The sequence below is a fragment of the Cibotium barometz genome, chromosome 38 (assembly GCF_041138505.1).
Source record: "Cibotium barometz isolate CiBa-2024 chromosome 38, ASM4113850v1, whole genome shotgun sequence".
Classification (NCBI taxonomy): domain Eukaryota; kingdom Viridiplantae; phylum Streptophyta; class Polypodiopsida; order Cyatheales; family Cibotiaceae; genus Cibotium; species Cibotium barometz.
Genome location: NC_141083.1, coordinates 36128835 through 36144314, shown reverse-complemented (window position 1 = coordinate 36144314; position 15480 = coordinate 36128835). Strand labels below are relative to the sequence as shown.

At 42.7% G+C, this 15480-nt stretch overlaps 1 protein-coding gene across 6 annotated transcripts in view; it reads left to right on the top strand.

The window, feature by feature from the left end:
• Positions 1-5188: 5188 nt before the first annotated feature.
• The window catches only part of LOC147616654 (uncharacterized), a 63079-nt gene continuing 52787 nt past the window's right edge, over positions 5189-15480 (top strand). For 4 of the 6 annotated variants that reach the window (XM_086777722.1, XM_086777720.1, XM_086777721.1 and 1 more), the window contains exons 1-2: positions 5189-5426; positions 5512-5615. In XM_086777722.1, coding sequence (XP_086633848.1) covers positions 5254-5426; positions 5512-5615 — 277 coding nt within the window. In that variant the 5' untranslated portion in view covers positions 5189-5253. The remainder of the gene's footprint in view (positions 5427-5511; positions 5616-15480) is intronic. The other 2 variants (XM_086777724.1, XM_086777723.1) reach the window with 1 other exon arrangement.

The following is a 15480-nucleotide window of genomic DNA, read 5'->3' as shown; positions in this document are numbered from 1 at the left end:
TGTGCGTTTGCAATGTGTCGGTGTGTGCATGTGTCAATAACCATAGAGAGAGAGAGAGAGAGAGAGAGAGAGAGAGAGAGAGAGAGAGAGAGAGAGAGAGTAATGTTAAAGTTATCTATGTGGTGCGATTTCAACCGCTCGCCAATTCCATAAAACTAGTCGCACGCCAAAAAAAGTACCCCACTAGATCTCCATCTTTGCGAAGCAATTATACACAGAGTTTGTCTTGGGGGAGTAGGTTGACTACACCAGCCACCATCGGCCCAACGGTGGTGCTCGTCGAGGTCATCTCCCAGGACCAACCCTACGTGTAGTTGCTGCTGCAGACCCAGCATTTGTACCTCTGTCTATTGTTGAGACACTTGGCGCTCACATGGGAATCATCGTCCATAGTACCATTAAGAGAATACAACATGTGGTGTGTCTTTTTTCACGATTGCTACAAGGTATTTATACATATTCATTGGTTTTATAGGTTTTCATATAGTTCTCTTTTTCTGCCTACATCTTTATTTCTACTTTTCTATATTTTTTGAAATTATACATATTCATTGGTTTTATAGGTTTTCATATAGTTCTCCTTTTCTGCCTACATCTTTATTTCTACTTTTCTATATTTTTTGAAATTAATGGTGGTTGATTGTGTTACATAGGGTCCCATATCTTTGAGCTGCAGGAGGTGAGAGCAAAGATTGACTGTCTTAGAGCAGCACTGCAGATGATAGAGGCAACCACCACAAAGGCATGTTATAACGTGGGCGAGAGATATTGACATCCAGCTCTGGTAGGTCTCTCTCTTTGTAATTGAAAGATTATAATTAGGGTTTAAACTTATACGGTTCTTAAATTAGAGAGAATAATCCATTTTTTATATGCTTTACTTTTTGAGCAGGCCAGTGCAAAGACAGAGATTGCTAAAACTAAGGCAGAGTATGATTAAGGAGATGATTGTCCAACATAGAGCAAAGCAATTGATCCTGCATATTCGAGAGTTTCGCAGATCTTCTGACGTGACAATGTCTTACTTACCTTTATATCCATGGCCTGTTATTACAAAGGTTTTTCGGCTTGGATCATCACCAATGGCACATGTGTTGCTCATTGACGTGCTCTCCACTCTCTCTTTCTCTTACGATCTCTCCTAGTCTTGAGCTTGGTGGACGGGGGAAAGTCTAATCCTATCACGTTTTTGATTCTTATGACTTTGAGAACCCATTCTCAAGGAATCTAAGAGATAAAATTTTATAAGAGGGCTCAATGATGGGATATTATTAGATATATATGCTTATATAGGAAAGTTAGCTTATCCACTTCTCATCTCATTGGATTTCCTATCTATATAGTATATGATTAATTGGATAATAAAGATAAACATATAGATAAAAGAAATCTTTTATCTATTAAAAAATCTATTATTTAAAAAATATTTATAAATATAAATATTAATCATATCTATATATAGTTTTTAAAAAATAAAAATTTATCTCTTCTTTGATAATATAACTATATTTTCTTTCATAATGTTTTTTTTATTTTATTCAAAGGTTTTTCCTACATGTAATAATATTTCCATAAAATTTAAAATTAAAAAAAACAACTTTATAAAATAAAATAACATAGAATTTAATTTTTTTGCTATTTTTATAATTTTTAAAAATATAATCCTTAGACATTAGTTATTTTATTTTTTATATTTATAAGTTATATATTTTATTATGTAAAATTTCATATTTTTATTCTCTTTCTATGTATGTATCTTATGTATGATGTTATCTTCAAAAAGATTAATATATAGTAAATTAATTTTAAAAAGTAAAAATTTAAAAAAATATTTAAAAATTTAATGAGAAGGGGGTGAAAGGTGGGGGAGGAAGGTGCCATGTGATAGGCGTGGATGCCATGTGGCACTATTATGGCTAATATGGCTATACTCCCCATATCTACATGAAGTGACATGTGGAGGGATGATATGGAAGGATGTATGACGTAGCATTCCATGATGTGGCATGCCATGTCATTAAAAGTGTGTGGTGGCATGTAAAGGTGATAAGAAGATGTGGCATTAATGATGACTTGGAAAGTCAACTAGGTTGACCATGTTGACATGGAGGGTGGAGGTGGCATGGCGCTTATGTGGATCCTCTCCAAGCTGACGTGGACACAAAGTGGTATATGTACGTGCAAGATTTGTGCCCACCCAAGGCTCAGACATGGCATGATCTCTAGGCTTTGTAGATTACCAAGCCTAGATTTCCAAAACTAACTAGGATTGGATTTATACTTGAAAAGGGGAGAGTGCACACAACATGGGGATTTTCGCTTAGGAGGAGTGAAAATGGATCTTTATGTACTTAAATTATGCCAAATTTTTTTAATAAATTCATGGTAACAAGTATAGTAATCCTTAGAGTTTTAGATAAAAAGATTCAATATTTGATTTTCTAAATTACAATTGATTTATCAGAATAAATTTTACAATTTACATCTACAAAAATCCAACCGTTAGATTTATAATTTTACCTTAGATCCACATTCTACTAATCTTCCCAAATCCAACCGTTAGATTTATAATTTTACCTTAGATCCACATTCTACTAATCCACATTCTACTAATCTTCCCAAATCCAATGATCTCTAGATCCATATAAATTGAGTATTTTAAATGGTAGATACGATGGGAGGATAAAATAGTGTGTTTTTAACAATTCTAATACCTTTTAAATAACATAGAAAATAAAAAACCACATCAAAAAATACTCGATAAATCAAGTTAAGCTCTATGTTATGTGAATTTGTGATATACAAAGTGGAAATTTACTCTCCTTTAATCTCCCTATCTAAATTTGGGATAGGGCTTGCACATACGTTTTGTACCCAACCAAAAGGGGCTTTGCAATTATTGGATAGTCGATTGGATTATAATTTTAGGTGCCTAAGTTTGTATGTGATGCTTTATTAGAAGACCTTGATGTGAAATCCTAGGAGAGATTGGCCATTCTTTATTAAAAACTACATGTTTTCAAGCTAAACCTAAGGCCATCCCACTAAACAGAACTAGATAACCTCATCTTGCAACTACCCATCATGGTTACAAGGTTATAACATGTCAATGGTCATTTTTAAGCATGAAGGATTGGATCCATGTGCAAAAGAGGAGGAGGAAAGAATGCACACTCTCTTACAAGAATGCAAAAGCATGAAGGGCTGGATCCATGTGTAAAAGAGGAGGTGGAAAGAATGCATGCTCTCTTACAAGAATGTAAAGAGAATATGAGAGAAGGCTCAGGAAAGGATGAAGAAATATGTTGATGCTTGGTTGAGTTCAAGGTTGGGGACTATGTTTTCCTAAGAATTACGAAATCAAGATATACCTCTCTCAAGGGAAACACCAACACCAAGCTTGCTACTATGGACCATACAAGATTTTTAGGGGAGTTGGAGAAGTAACATACTAATTGTTGCTTCCTTCAATTACAAGAAAACACTATATGTTTCGTGTATCAATTTTGAAAGGGTATGTGGGTCCGAAAGTGCAAGTTTGTGATAAGCTCCCTTCCATGGATGAAGAGGGCATGATTGAATATGTGCTGGAAAAGATTGTGGACAAGAGGGAGAAAATTCTTCGCACAATGGTTCTATGATGGGGTTCTATAGTGGAATATCTTGTATCAAGTGAAAGCGTTTACCCACTTAAGAGGCTTCACGGGAGCCTGCCTGTATGCTTGAGGCATTTGAAGGGTTGTTGGACAATTGATTTATGCATTTATTGGACATGAGGCTAGAAATTGATGGAATTGTATATTTGAGAGCCAAAATTGATGGGTTTGAGGTTGGTCTTGTTAAGTGGGCCTTCCCTTGATATTGCCTCACCTTTGGGGTCACATAATAGGCTAATTGATGATATGTTTGGTAGTTTGCAGCCATCATCTTTGGAGAGTGTAAATCGTCTCATAGAGATGATGTGATCTTCTACACTCACTCATGGGTTACTTGATATTAAGCATAGCTCTATCCATTGAGGATGAAACCTATGGGTGGGGATGGTTTGTAATGTGGTTTCCATAGGTTACTTGATATTAAGCATAACTCTATCCATTGAGGATGAAACCTATGGGAGGGGATGGTTTGTAACGCGGTTTCCATGAGGTATACTTCATGTATATGTGGACAAGATTCATGGGCCATGATTATGGACCACTTTTATGTACAGACATAATATGGGCTTAGCTCATAGCCTTGGGCATGGGCACTTGTAAAAATAAGTGTGAAAAGGCTCAGAAGTATATAAGACAATGGAAAAGAGCCTAATCACATTTAACACTTGCTAATCAATTTGATAATACATATTCTTGCCAAGAGCAAGCTTCTATTGCAACCCTCTTACAACTTTGCCACATGGAACTCCATGTAAACGAATTCATTCTCTCTCTCTCTCTCTCTCCCCATCCTCCTTCCTTTTAGTTACAATGTGGGTTCAACCCACCCAAGAGTGTGTGTGTGTTGCTCCTCTGGAAAAAAAAAGAGACAAAGCTTTTGAAAGGTTCTCACAGCACAGGTAACCATGACACGAAACTCCCATTTCCCATCTATGGACGGGGATTGCCCAAGTATGCAAATAATGATGGCAAGTAAAGACCGTAGCCCACCATTTCTCGCACGTTGGCACCACCTATTTGGTGCCTAAAAAGCAAGCCAAGAAGTAGCATTTCAAGAGAAAACTACTATTGTGGAGCTCTATAATTGGCTAAATTATTACAACATAGAAGTTGTGCTCATTTGTAGAGCCATGCATCTTGTAAATGCATGGCTCTCCAAACCCTTGTTCTTGTTGAGCCGCTACCATAGAAACAATGGCATGCAAAGACATGGATCTTCCATTTAAGACATGAGATGGGCACCGATAACAGCCAAGTCAATGTTCGTAGAAAACCTACAAACTATATACATTGCACTGAGTCAATGTTCATAGAAAACTTGCAAACTATACACCTACTACAGGTAGATATTATTTTTGCAACTTTGTAAATTCATTGTATGTTATTCATAACTTAGCTAAAAAATGTACAATTTTTTTATTGGGAAAAAATGTAAAAAAATTCTGAAAAACCCTTTAGTTTTTTTTTAAAAATAAAAAAAGTGGATAAGTTGAGAAAAATGATGAGAGAGAGGTAGAACTCTAAAACCTCTACAAAGCCCTTGTTTTATTGCAGACCTTTGAAAGAGAGAGAGAGAGGAGAGAGACGCAGGAGAGTTATGGGGAGTGCAACGAGGGCTTGCGCTTTCAGGCTATCGAGGTATTGCGAGGCGGCGTCCACCTCCTTGCGTTCCATTCGTCGGCCAGCAGGACCCAAAAAACTCTTGCAGCAGCAGCAGCAGCAGCAGCAGCTCCACCTCCGCTCTCCACAGCGCTCCGACCTTCTATCAAGGTTTCCCTTATCTATTTGATGTTTTTTCAACCAGGGGAAAGTGCCACATGCTCTTGATGCATCCGTTTGTTGCTACACCCAGCAGGATGGGCTGCTTTTCCGGCTCTCTGCCTATCAACTCGCTTGTGACAACCTCTTCTTTACCTTCACAGTTGAGTACATGGATGCCTTGTCAAGCTCTTCTTACAGGTTTGCCTTCACTAACTTTGACGTATAATCTAGTCTTCATTTTGAATCCATAACCATAACTAGTTAGATGGCGATGATGATGGAGAAGGCAGTGTCGATGGCACATGCATGGCTAGGAGATGATTCTCATCATGCATGTTGTGGGAATCATGGGAAAGGCTAATATTTACACTCTGAAAGTATTGTTTTTTATGGTTTTGAATTATTCACAGGCGGTGTTGATGTCATAGTTAAGGATCTAGCATATTGTCATAGATAGGTATGGAGTATATGGTAGCTAGTTTTGGCATTACTGGTGCCCATTGGTGTGCCATGAAGGAGCCTAATGTAGGATATCTTTACGCCACAACTTGTGGCATTTAGGGCCGACATCAAGTTGCCTCTTTTTTGGGTCTAGTAAAGAGTCCTTCCACATCCTTATTTTACAGATCATCCAATTAAGGCAGCATTCTCATCATGCATGCCTTGGATTGTGGGAAATGCCAAATATATGCACATAGAGTATGGTTATTTTCAATCATTGTCATAGTCTTTTTGGATGTCATGGAAAGGGAAGCACTCTCATCATGCATGCCTTGGATTTATAGATATTGTTGTTTATGGTCTTGAATAATGGATAAAGCCTTTTCACTATTTGGATAAAGATTTACATTTGAATCTTGGAGGCTATCCTATTCATCCACATGCTACACATTAAAGACCCAATTCAAGATCCTTTTGACCAAAAGCAGAAGATTGCGTCTTTAAGACCACAATGTGCTCATTGACCATATGCCATCCTATTGATCCTTTTCCTCTTTGCGGCTTCATGTTGCATATGCAGCCGACAATTTTATTTTGTGTGGGCCAAATGGATAAGAGTCTTAGTGCTTCCAAACACTCTAATCTTGGACTTGTAACTCCCTAAATAAGGATCATTGATGGCATTTTTTAGTTCAGTGTTGCAAGGCATTTCATGAAACGCGTCTCAAAACGTTTCACACATTGTATAACTTTATGAAATGTTTCATGTATGTGTGTGAACAGCCCAGAAAAGGGTAATTATGCTAAGTTAGTAAGTAGTGAGTGAACACACTCTTATGAGTGGATAGGATAAGTGTGCCATGTGGCATGCACTTATTAGTGTGTATTTTTTTGTATGGGTCAAAAGATAAGGCTGCAAGCGTGCAAAAGCATCATACTTGGTGAGTGAATATCACTTCAATCATATCAATCTAAATCATTTTTGAGTCTTGCAATTCTCTTTCTTATGTGCAGTACTCTCTCTTTGAGCCTCGCCGCATCTCTCTCTCCCTCTCTTTCTCTCTCTCTACACACACCATGGATATCTTCCATCCACATGTGCAAATGGTAATGTCCACAAATGGTATCAGAGCCGGATTTTAGGGTGTAAATCCTACCTTCCCTCCTCCATTGTGGCACTTTGGATTCATCGGATTCTGGAGCATTTGTGCTATGCCAACACTTCCCCGGTATCATCTTCTTGGATTCTCAGAGTGCTTTACTCTAGCTTAGAATCCTATGACGATCCAAGCATATTGAGGTGCATTATCATTTTGTACGTGATTGGATCGGCTGGCCTACCAAGGAGAATGTGGCTGATCTCTTCACCAAACCACTTCCGAGAGCTACTTTGGAGGTGTTACTTTAGCGTGCTGGTATTGGACCACCCCTCTGGCGGTGAAGAGGAGGTGTTGGAATATATATCATCTCTAGAGGGTCTACATATACCTTTTCATGCTTGTAGTGGTCATTTTTATGAGGCCTTGCATTAGCATATTTAGCAGACATTATTTAGGATTTTTCCTGCATTTTATGAGCCTTTCTTAGGCTATTTAGGCATATTTATGCTCCATGACTATTGTTAGCCTCCTACAGCTGGCCGACCAGCTCATATGGGACATATATAAGGGATCACCTCCTTCTCATTAGTTCCCATTTCATTCTTGCATATCTGCTGGAGGTCATGGGCTGTTGCAACAGTCTCTTATGCTTGTAAGCACCTACGGGCTTCCCTCGTGCTCATCTTCAACGATAATCAACCGTTCATAGCTTTCTACAGTTTGTGCTTTTGCCTACAACCTGTGTTTACTCTTTCTTTCATATATGGCTTGTGCCTTTGCGTTGTGGCTTGCTGCAGTCCCTCACATACGAGGTGATCTTCCCCCTCCTGCGCAGGACTTGTACCAACATGTTCATCTTGTTGGTTGATATTGAGAGCAGGTATCCACCTGCGTTTCTCTCTCTCTCTCTCTCTCTCTCTCTCTCTCTCTCTCTCTCTCTCTCATGTGTTTCCACTTTCCCATCTTCCGTTGTGCATTCCTTCAAGAATGTCGATGATGTAATGACGGTTGCAATCTTTTTAGGCATTTTAGCTAGGGCAGAGGATTCAAGGGAAAGGATAAGCTCCTCCATGATACTTTATCTCAAAATATTAATGATATGAGCACTTATTACCTTACTGTCATATGCAAGAGGTTTTAGAGGAGGCAGCCAAAGGAGATGCTTCCCCAAAAATGCATCTAAAAGGATGTTCTGGAGGCACGGCTCTATTGATGGCGCAGAAGAGCAAGATCCCCGAAAATGCAGCCACAGATCTGACCAGTGGTAAGGCAAAGGCACCAAAGAAAAAAAAAATGCACAAGTGAGCAAGCCGTCGTCTTGTGGAGAGGGTGTAGCTGGAAGTGGAGAAGCTGCCCAGAATGATAGGTGCAACTGCGGCGGCTCAGGCAGAAAATGCTGCTCTTCAGGAGGGCAAAACGTATCAATGATCAGCAAGACAAAACGCACCGAGGACAAGGTTTAACCTGGCATTTTCCTTCCTTGTAGCACCATGAATGGCTGTGTTAAGTTCAGCCTGCTGCTGTGGACAGCTTGAGTGACCTCGTATATGCTTGTGTTAAGGGCTGTATATGCTGCTGGACAGTGGGCTGAATAGCAGACAAAGAGAAAAATGCAAGGGAATAGGCAGCTGGACTGGGCAGCATAGAAAACACAGAAACCCTAAAGTGCAAAAACCCTAAAAATGCAGAGATTCCAACATGAGATGGAGAAAGATTCATGGAGCTGTGGTACCATATTAGATATCGTAGAAGATCACACATGCAGCTATGGAGGATGAAATATGACAAAATCTGGAAACACTTGAGCAAGAGCAGTGCAGAAAAACAGCACAAGAGAAGGAGAGAGATAGAGGCGTGTAACTCTGCTCTATATACACAAGATCCCGGAATATACAAGATACTACAAGACAATAAATGGCAAGGGGGGTGGGGCCATTTTATATGGCCCCCAAGTAGCAGTTGGCCTACTCGAAAGGCAGCCGACAGGTACAAAATCTCCATGACCTGCCACATAGATCAGTTGGCCAGCAAACATGAGTCGGCTAGCTCTGTACTATAGTCGGGTACAGTCGGTCAGAAGATGTATGCGCCTGCCAGCTAAGGACTGCCCCCCCAAGCCACAAATAAATGGGAAAAATATGGGGAGTGAGGAAAAATGAGAAAAACACCTACAAGGGCGGGCACACCCACAGCAAAGGCCTTGGTGTCTAGATAAAGACAAGAGATGACTTCTAACACCCCCTCTCAGCTCCTGGCTGTGAAACCAACCACAGGGAGCTGGGGTGCCGCCTGAGCAAATCCTGAGATAGCGACTTCGTGAAGAGGTCCACAGTACTGTTCTCCGTCGAACAGAACTCTAGCAAGATGTCATCTGCAACAATCTTTTCACAAACAAAGTGCCTCTGGATGACCATGGGTTCCTCTAGTGGAAGCCCAATCCTGCCATGCATCCTTTGCAACCTCACCACCTCACAAGCAGCCCGGTACTTTGTTGTTGTCGTCGACAAGGCAAAAGATGACTGCCTCTTTTACTGCTCCATAAAACTGCTCCTGGGCCTGAAGTAGAACTCCTCGTGTCTAAATCTCCTCCCCAAACTGAGTCACTCCATCCGTGGAGTCAGACTCCATCCATCAATCCCCCTCCTGTGTAAAAGAGTCCATGATCCTTCGCATGCTGTAGAAACCACAAGATACGTAATCCTGCCTCCCAAAGAGTCATTTGCAAACAAGAGCTCAACAGCCTCATCAGGAAGCTCACGTCCAATCTAGTGTCCATCAACCAAATCAATGAACCATTCTGCTTCCGAGTCAAAGAGGCATCACACTGCTCACAAGGATCAACACTTGTTACGGTGGGAAGCCAAGTCCTGGAAACCTGCTGAAGACCATGCAAGGCCTTCTGATACCTATCAATCACCCCCTCTGAATCCGGAACCAGCCAGGAGAATCCACCTCCTTCTGCAAGTAATCAACTGCCACCTACCTGGCTTTCCAAGAGGTTCCTGGGGAAAGAACAGCCTCATCTACAGGAGTTTCTTTGTCCCGAAAACTACGAGACATCAGAGCATAGGGTACTTGTAAAGTTTCCTTTGATTGACGAACACAAGAACTACCAACATCAGTACTGGAAAGTTCCTGCCAAGTGCTGCCATTAACTGGCAAGCTATCCACCATCTGGTCCGAGAAAGCCTGCACCTGCAGCGTATCCACACCTAAGTGGCCATTACTAGATTGCCACTCATCACAAAACTGAGGACCTGGGAGAGAATGCTGAAAGCTTGTAAACTCCATTCTCCACTCCGCCTTTCCAAACTACCTGGCCTGTTGCATTGTTCTTCCGGAGAGCAACAAAATGCTCATCAAACGCCACCCATACGCCAATCTTGCAAACATGATGTACTCACAACAGATGAAGACTAAGTGACGGAACATACAACACCTGGGAGGAATGCTTCCCCCCTCTGCCATCCGGAACTATCTCCAACCTGCCCTCACTGTGAACTGGGATTGTGGATGTATCCCCAGTAAGAATGTGACCAGAATACTTGCAGAGATCATGTAAATCTGAACGGGAAGGAGTCATGTGCCTGGAAGCACCACTGTCTAGAATTCACTCCCGAGTATCCGTAGCGGCGAGTTCTCCAACCTCCTCCCTGCCTAAAGAAAATGAAACATCGGTGTCCATAACCTCCAGGTGCACTAATGCTGGAGTCTTCACGATTGCTGCCGAGGATTCTTCACCGTTCTCGGTGTTCTGCTTGAGACACTGCCTCTAATAGTGGCCTTTCTGGCCACAATCATTACAGGTCCTCTCTGCCTTCAGTTTCTCGCGGTCAGCGTCGAACTTCTTCTCAGAATTCTCCGGTGAAGCCTTCCCTTTGTCCTTGTTACGGCCATTCGACCGTTGGCCAGTTAAGGCCTCCGAACCTCCGCCCTGTGGAGGGTTCGAGAATCTTTCCTCCTGGTCCAAGACCATGGGCACAAGCTCCTCCCACGTGATGGTGCTAAGCCTGCCACTGGTAATCAAAGACGAGTAAAATGTTGAGTACTGAGAGGGCACATGCGACAGCAACGTTATGGCCATATCCTCCGATGATATCTCCTTCCCAGCCTGAAGAACTTCTTGTTGAAGACCATGCAGCTTGTTAATATGCTTCTGCATCGTTGACGACTTTGCAAGGCTCATAACCCGCATGTGTACTTCCAAGGAAATCCTCTTCATGGATGATACCCTGTTGTAAAGAGAAGCCAAATGTTGCCATATACCTCTAGCCAGCGTCATATGCTTTACATGATTGATTACATGTGGTGTGCAATTGAGGAAAATAAATGAGTGGACCCTGGCGTTGACACGATCCCACAAGTGTGCTTGTGCCTCTCGGTCCTTACGAATCGACGGTAACTCCCCTTTCTCTACTTCCGGCCGTGGAACCCCAGCAACGATGAAATCAACAAGGTCGTATGACTCCAGAACAGATTCCATCATAACCTTCCATATGCCGTAGTTGTTCCCGTCCAACTGACGGTCCATTGGGAACGTGGGGGGATCTTCACATGTCTCTCAGCCATCTCAAGCAGATCTGCCATTGTGGGGATGTAACTGAAAAAGGGTGGGTGGGTGGGAACAAAGAAGAACTTAACCTGCAAGTGGCTGTCCAGCAAATCAGCCCGTTGTCCTCTTGCTTCTCCTCTTCCCGAACTGTCCCGAACTGTCCACCAATCAGCAATGCAACAGTCCCCCTCTTGCTCACACAACTCCCAAGAACTATCAAGAGCCTAGGGCTCTGATACCATGTCAGAATACGTAGCGAAGATGATGACAAAATCTGGAAACACTTGAGCAAGAACAGTGTAGAAAAACAGCACAAGAGAAGGAGAGAGATAGAGGCGTGTAACTTTGCTCTATATACACAAGATCCCGGAATATACAAGATACTACAAGACAATAAATGGCAAGGGGTGTGGGGCCATTTTATATGGCCCCCAAGTAGCAGTTGGCCTGCTCCAAAGGCAGCCGACAGGTAATAAATCTCCACGACCTGCCACATAGACCAGTCGGCCAGCAAACATGAGTCGGCCAGCTCTGCATTGCAGTCGGGAACAGTCGGTCAGAAGATGTATATGCCTGCCAGCTCAGGACTGCCCCCCCAAGCCACAGATAAATGGGAAAAATATGGGGAGTGAGGAAAAATGAGAAAAACACCTACAAGGGTGGGCACACCCACAACAAAGGCCCTGGTGTCTAGATAAAGATAGGAGATGACTTCTAACAGGAGAGAGCGGAAGAGTGATACTAAAGCCAAGAGAGCAAGTTTGCACAACTCAAATGATATTCACTATGATAATGAATCCACCCAAATACATGCTTTTATAGGCACCAAGCCTTATCTTTTGACCCAAGTAAGAGGGTGTTCACACCACTAAGGACACTTGACTATACTCCAGACTAACTTTGTGGTTGGCCATGTGGCTATGGATTGGCATTGCTGGAATTTGTTAAGGGTGGGCGGTGGTCCAACCACCTTCATGAGGTACGCAGTACTTCGGGTAAAGGTGGATCCCACATATCAACACATGGCAAGCGCGGTGGCTCTCTTTAACATCCTTTTGTCCTTGTTGGAGAAATGATTGGTACATGGATGGAGGTGGTGTCATTGCACTTGCAAGTTTCAATGCCTCTCCTTTCTCTACGTTACCACTCCACTTCATGGGCGGCTATTGCTTTTGCGCTGCTTCTTAGACTGCCTTGGGTTGTAGATCCTTTGATATGATCAAACGGATGGGTGTAGACTCTTATAAGCAGACACTGGACATAAAACTTTGCTTCCATTTGAAATACTGTCCAGGGTGTCACATGCACTTTGCACTGTGGTGCATGGTGACAAGATGGCTCATCATCAATGCAACAGTGTACAACAGTAGAACCCTTTAGGATTTGATATTTGTCGTACGCCGAGACCCCATTGTAATCCTTAGTCTAAGATATGTCAGGCACGAGCTACGTAGGTCATTCCTCAGCCTTAGAGAGTGAGTCAGTTAGTCAAAGTTCCCTTAACCCACTTGGAGAGAATCATTCTTACATATAGAAGTCAGTAGAAGCCTTAGGGTTTGCATAACATTCATCCTATATGCATACCACCTAGACCATTGCATAAGCCTTGAATATCATCCAGTATTTTTACCATATTTTATAGCATTTTTTACAGCATTTATCTGGCATTTTTACCATATTATTACCAACATTATCCATTTATGCAAGTTGTGTTGTAGTCGGCCAGCTTTCAGTCAGCCAACCAGCACATGAGGAGCATATAAATAGCTTAGCCTTGCATCATTCATTCCATCTCATAATCATCAGCCCTCAAGCGTTTCAGTCGTCAGCCACTTGGAGCTTCATCGCTTGAGCATATAGAGCATATTTCAGGAAACGCATCAGCCCATATTCAGCCAAGGAAGAAGCGATTCAAAACCTGCGTTTTCAGCCAAGGAAGAAGCGATTCAAAACCTGCGTTTTCAGCCTTCATGCAGAATTCAGCATCCATACATATCATCGTTTTGCTACAACCCTATTGGTGAAGGTAAAACACATTCATTCATTCATTTTCAGCATATACACACAGCCTAGAACAGTCCTTATCAGCCCCTTCTCTCAGCCTCAAATTTGCAGCCTTCCTACATTCCATTGGAAGAGTGCATAGGCTTGAGATCGGTCATCATTGGTGCTTCTACAGCCGTGTACAGTTCAGCATGACTCTTGGTTTTTCAAAGGTCTTGCGTTTGGCTTATCTACAGTCCAAAGTCAGTCCTCATTCATTCTCTTTAAAGATAATAAAGCAAATACTCCTAGGAATAGGAGGGGGCCCTTCAGTGGGTAAGGAACCCAATAAGGTGTATAGATCTCTCTCTCTCTCTTTCTCTCTCTCTCTCTCTCTCTCTCTCTCTCGATATACTTTTACCTCAGAGACTGATGCTGTCTACATAGATGGGATTTACAGACGTCTGTACACAGAGGAGCCAGGGAGACCTTTGGAGGAGTTGACCCATATATTGACAGAGACTTTACAGGATGCAGCGAGAGAGGCATATCCACATACTCAGCCTGGACAGAGACAGCGTTCTGGATGTATGCCCCAGAACAGCTGGTATGATGACGAGTGCAGAGGGCCCGACTGCAGCGGGAGGTTGCTTTGGGAGTCACTACTCACCGACAGTCACGTATTGCCTTCCGACGCCTTGTGCGAAGGAAGAAGCGGGCCTTCCTTGCTCAGCTAGAGCAGGAATTATACCAGCTGTTCTTAAGCCAGGATTCGAGGGAGGCTTGGCATCTGTTTCATGAGTCCTCCCCTGCTTTGGCCATCACTTCTACAGAGGTCTGGGGTAGTTATGTAGCATCTCTATATACAGTTCCTGGACAGACACCTTTTCTTGACCCGCCAGCACCATGCCCACAGACATGTACTTTCTTTACCGCAGAGACGGTAAGGAAGGCCATTGATAGGATGAAGACTGGGAGAGCATATGATCATGATGGATTGGTCGCTGAGCACTTTATTCATGCGAGAGACATGTTGGCAGCGCTTCTAGCAGTGATGTTCAATCGTGCTATGTGCGAAGGCTTACCCGAGACTTGGAGTAGGTCCACCATCGTGCCTATCTTCAAGTCAGGGGACCCTATGGAGCCAGGGAATTATCGCACTATTATGATTGGTCACACACTAGCACGATTGTATGCATCCATTCTTGAGCAGCAGTTGAGTAGATGGGCAGAGAGAGAGGGCATTCGAGCAGAGGGACAGGCAGGGTTCAGGAGAGGTTTCTCTACTCTTGACCACATCTTGACTCTGCGGGCCATTATTGAGGAGGGCAGGTCGCATGGGCGACGGATTTATTGTAGCTTTGTGGACTTCCGCAAAGCATTTGATACAGTGCCTAGAGCCAGATTGATGAGGCGATTACAGGAGATGGGGGTACCCACAGAGCTCATATGGGAGATTATGGCTTTATATAGATTAGTTGCAGGACAGGTACGCACCCCAGAGGGGGTCTCTACTTTGGTTCACTCCACTATAGGAGTGAAGCAAGGTTGCCCGTTATCTCCTTCATTGTTTGGTATGTATGTGGATGAGGCTTCTGACTACATTGAGAGATTGGGAGACAGAGGAGCCCAGCTAGCAGGTACATGGATCCCACTATTGTTATATGCTGATGATATTGTGTTGATCTCTGACTCCCCTGAGGGTATGCAGCGTCATCTGGATGCTTTACATGAGTTTGCACATGATAGTGGATTGTCTGTCAACCTTGGCAAAACCAAGGTTATGGTGTTTAACACCACACCACAGCGGGTTAGGCGATCAGCTTCCACATTTACATATGGGCAGGAGATTGTGGAGTATACAGATGCATATACATATCTTGGGGTAGTATTCAGTGGGTCAGTGTTTTCGATGAGGAGAGCAGCAGAGACTAGATTGACTAGAGCACATGCAACCCTGGGTGGTTTGGAGAGGATGTGTTCGCAG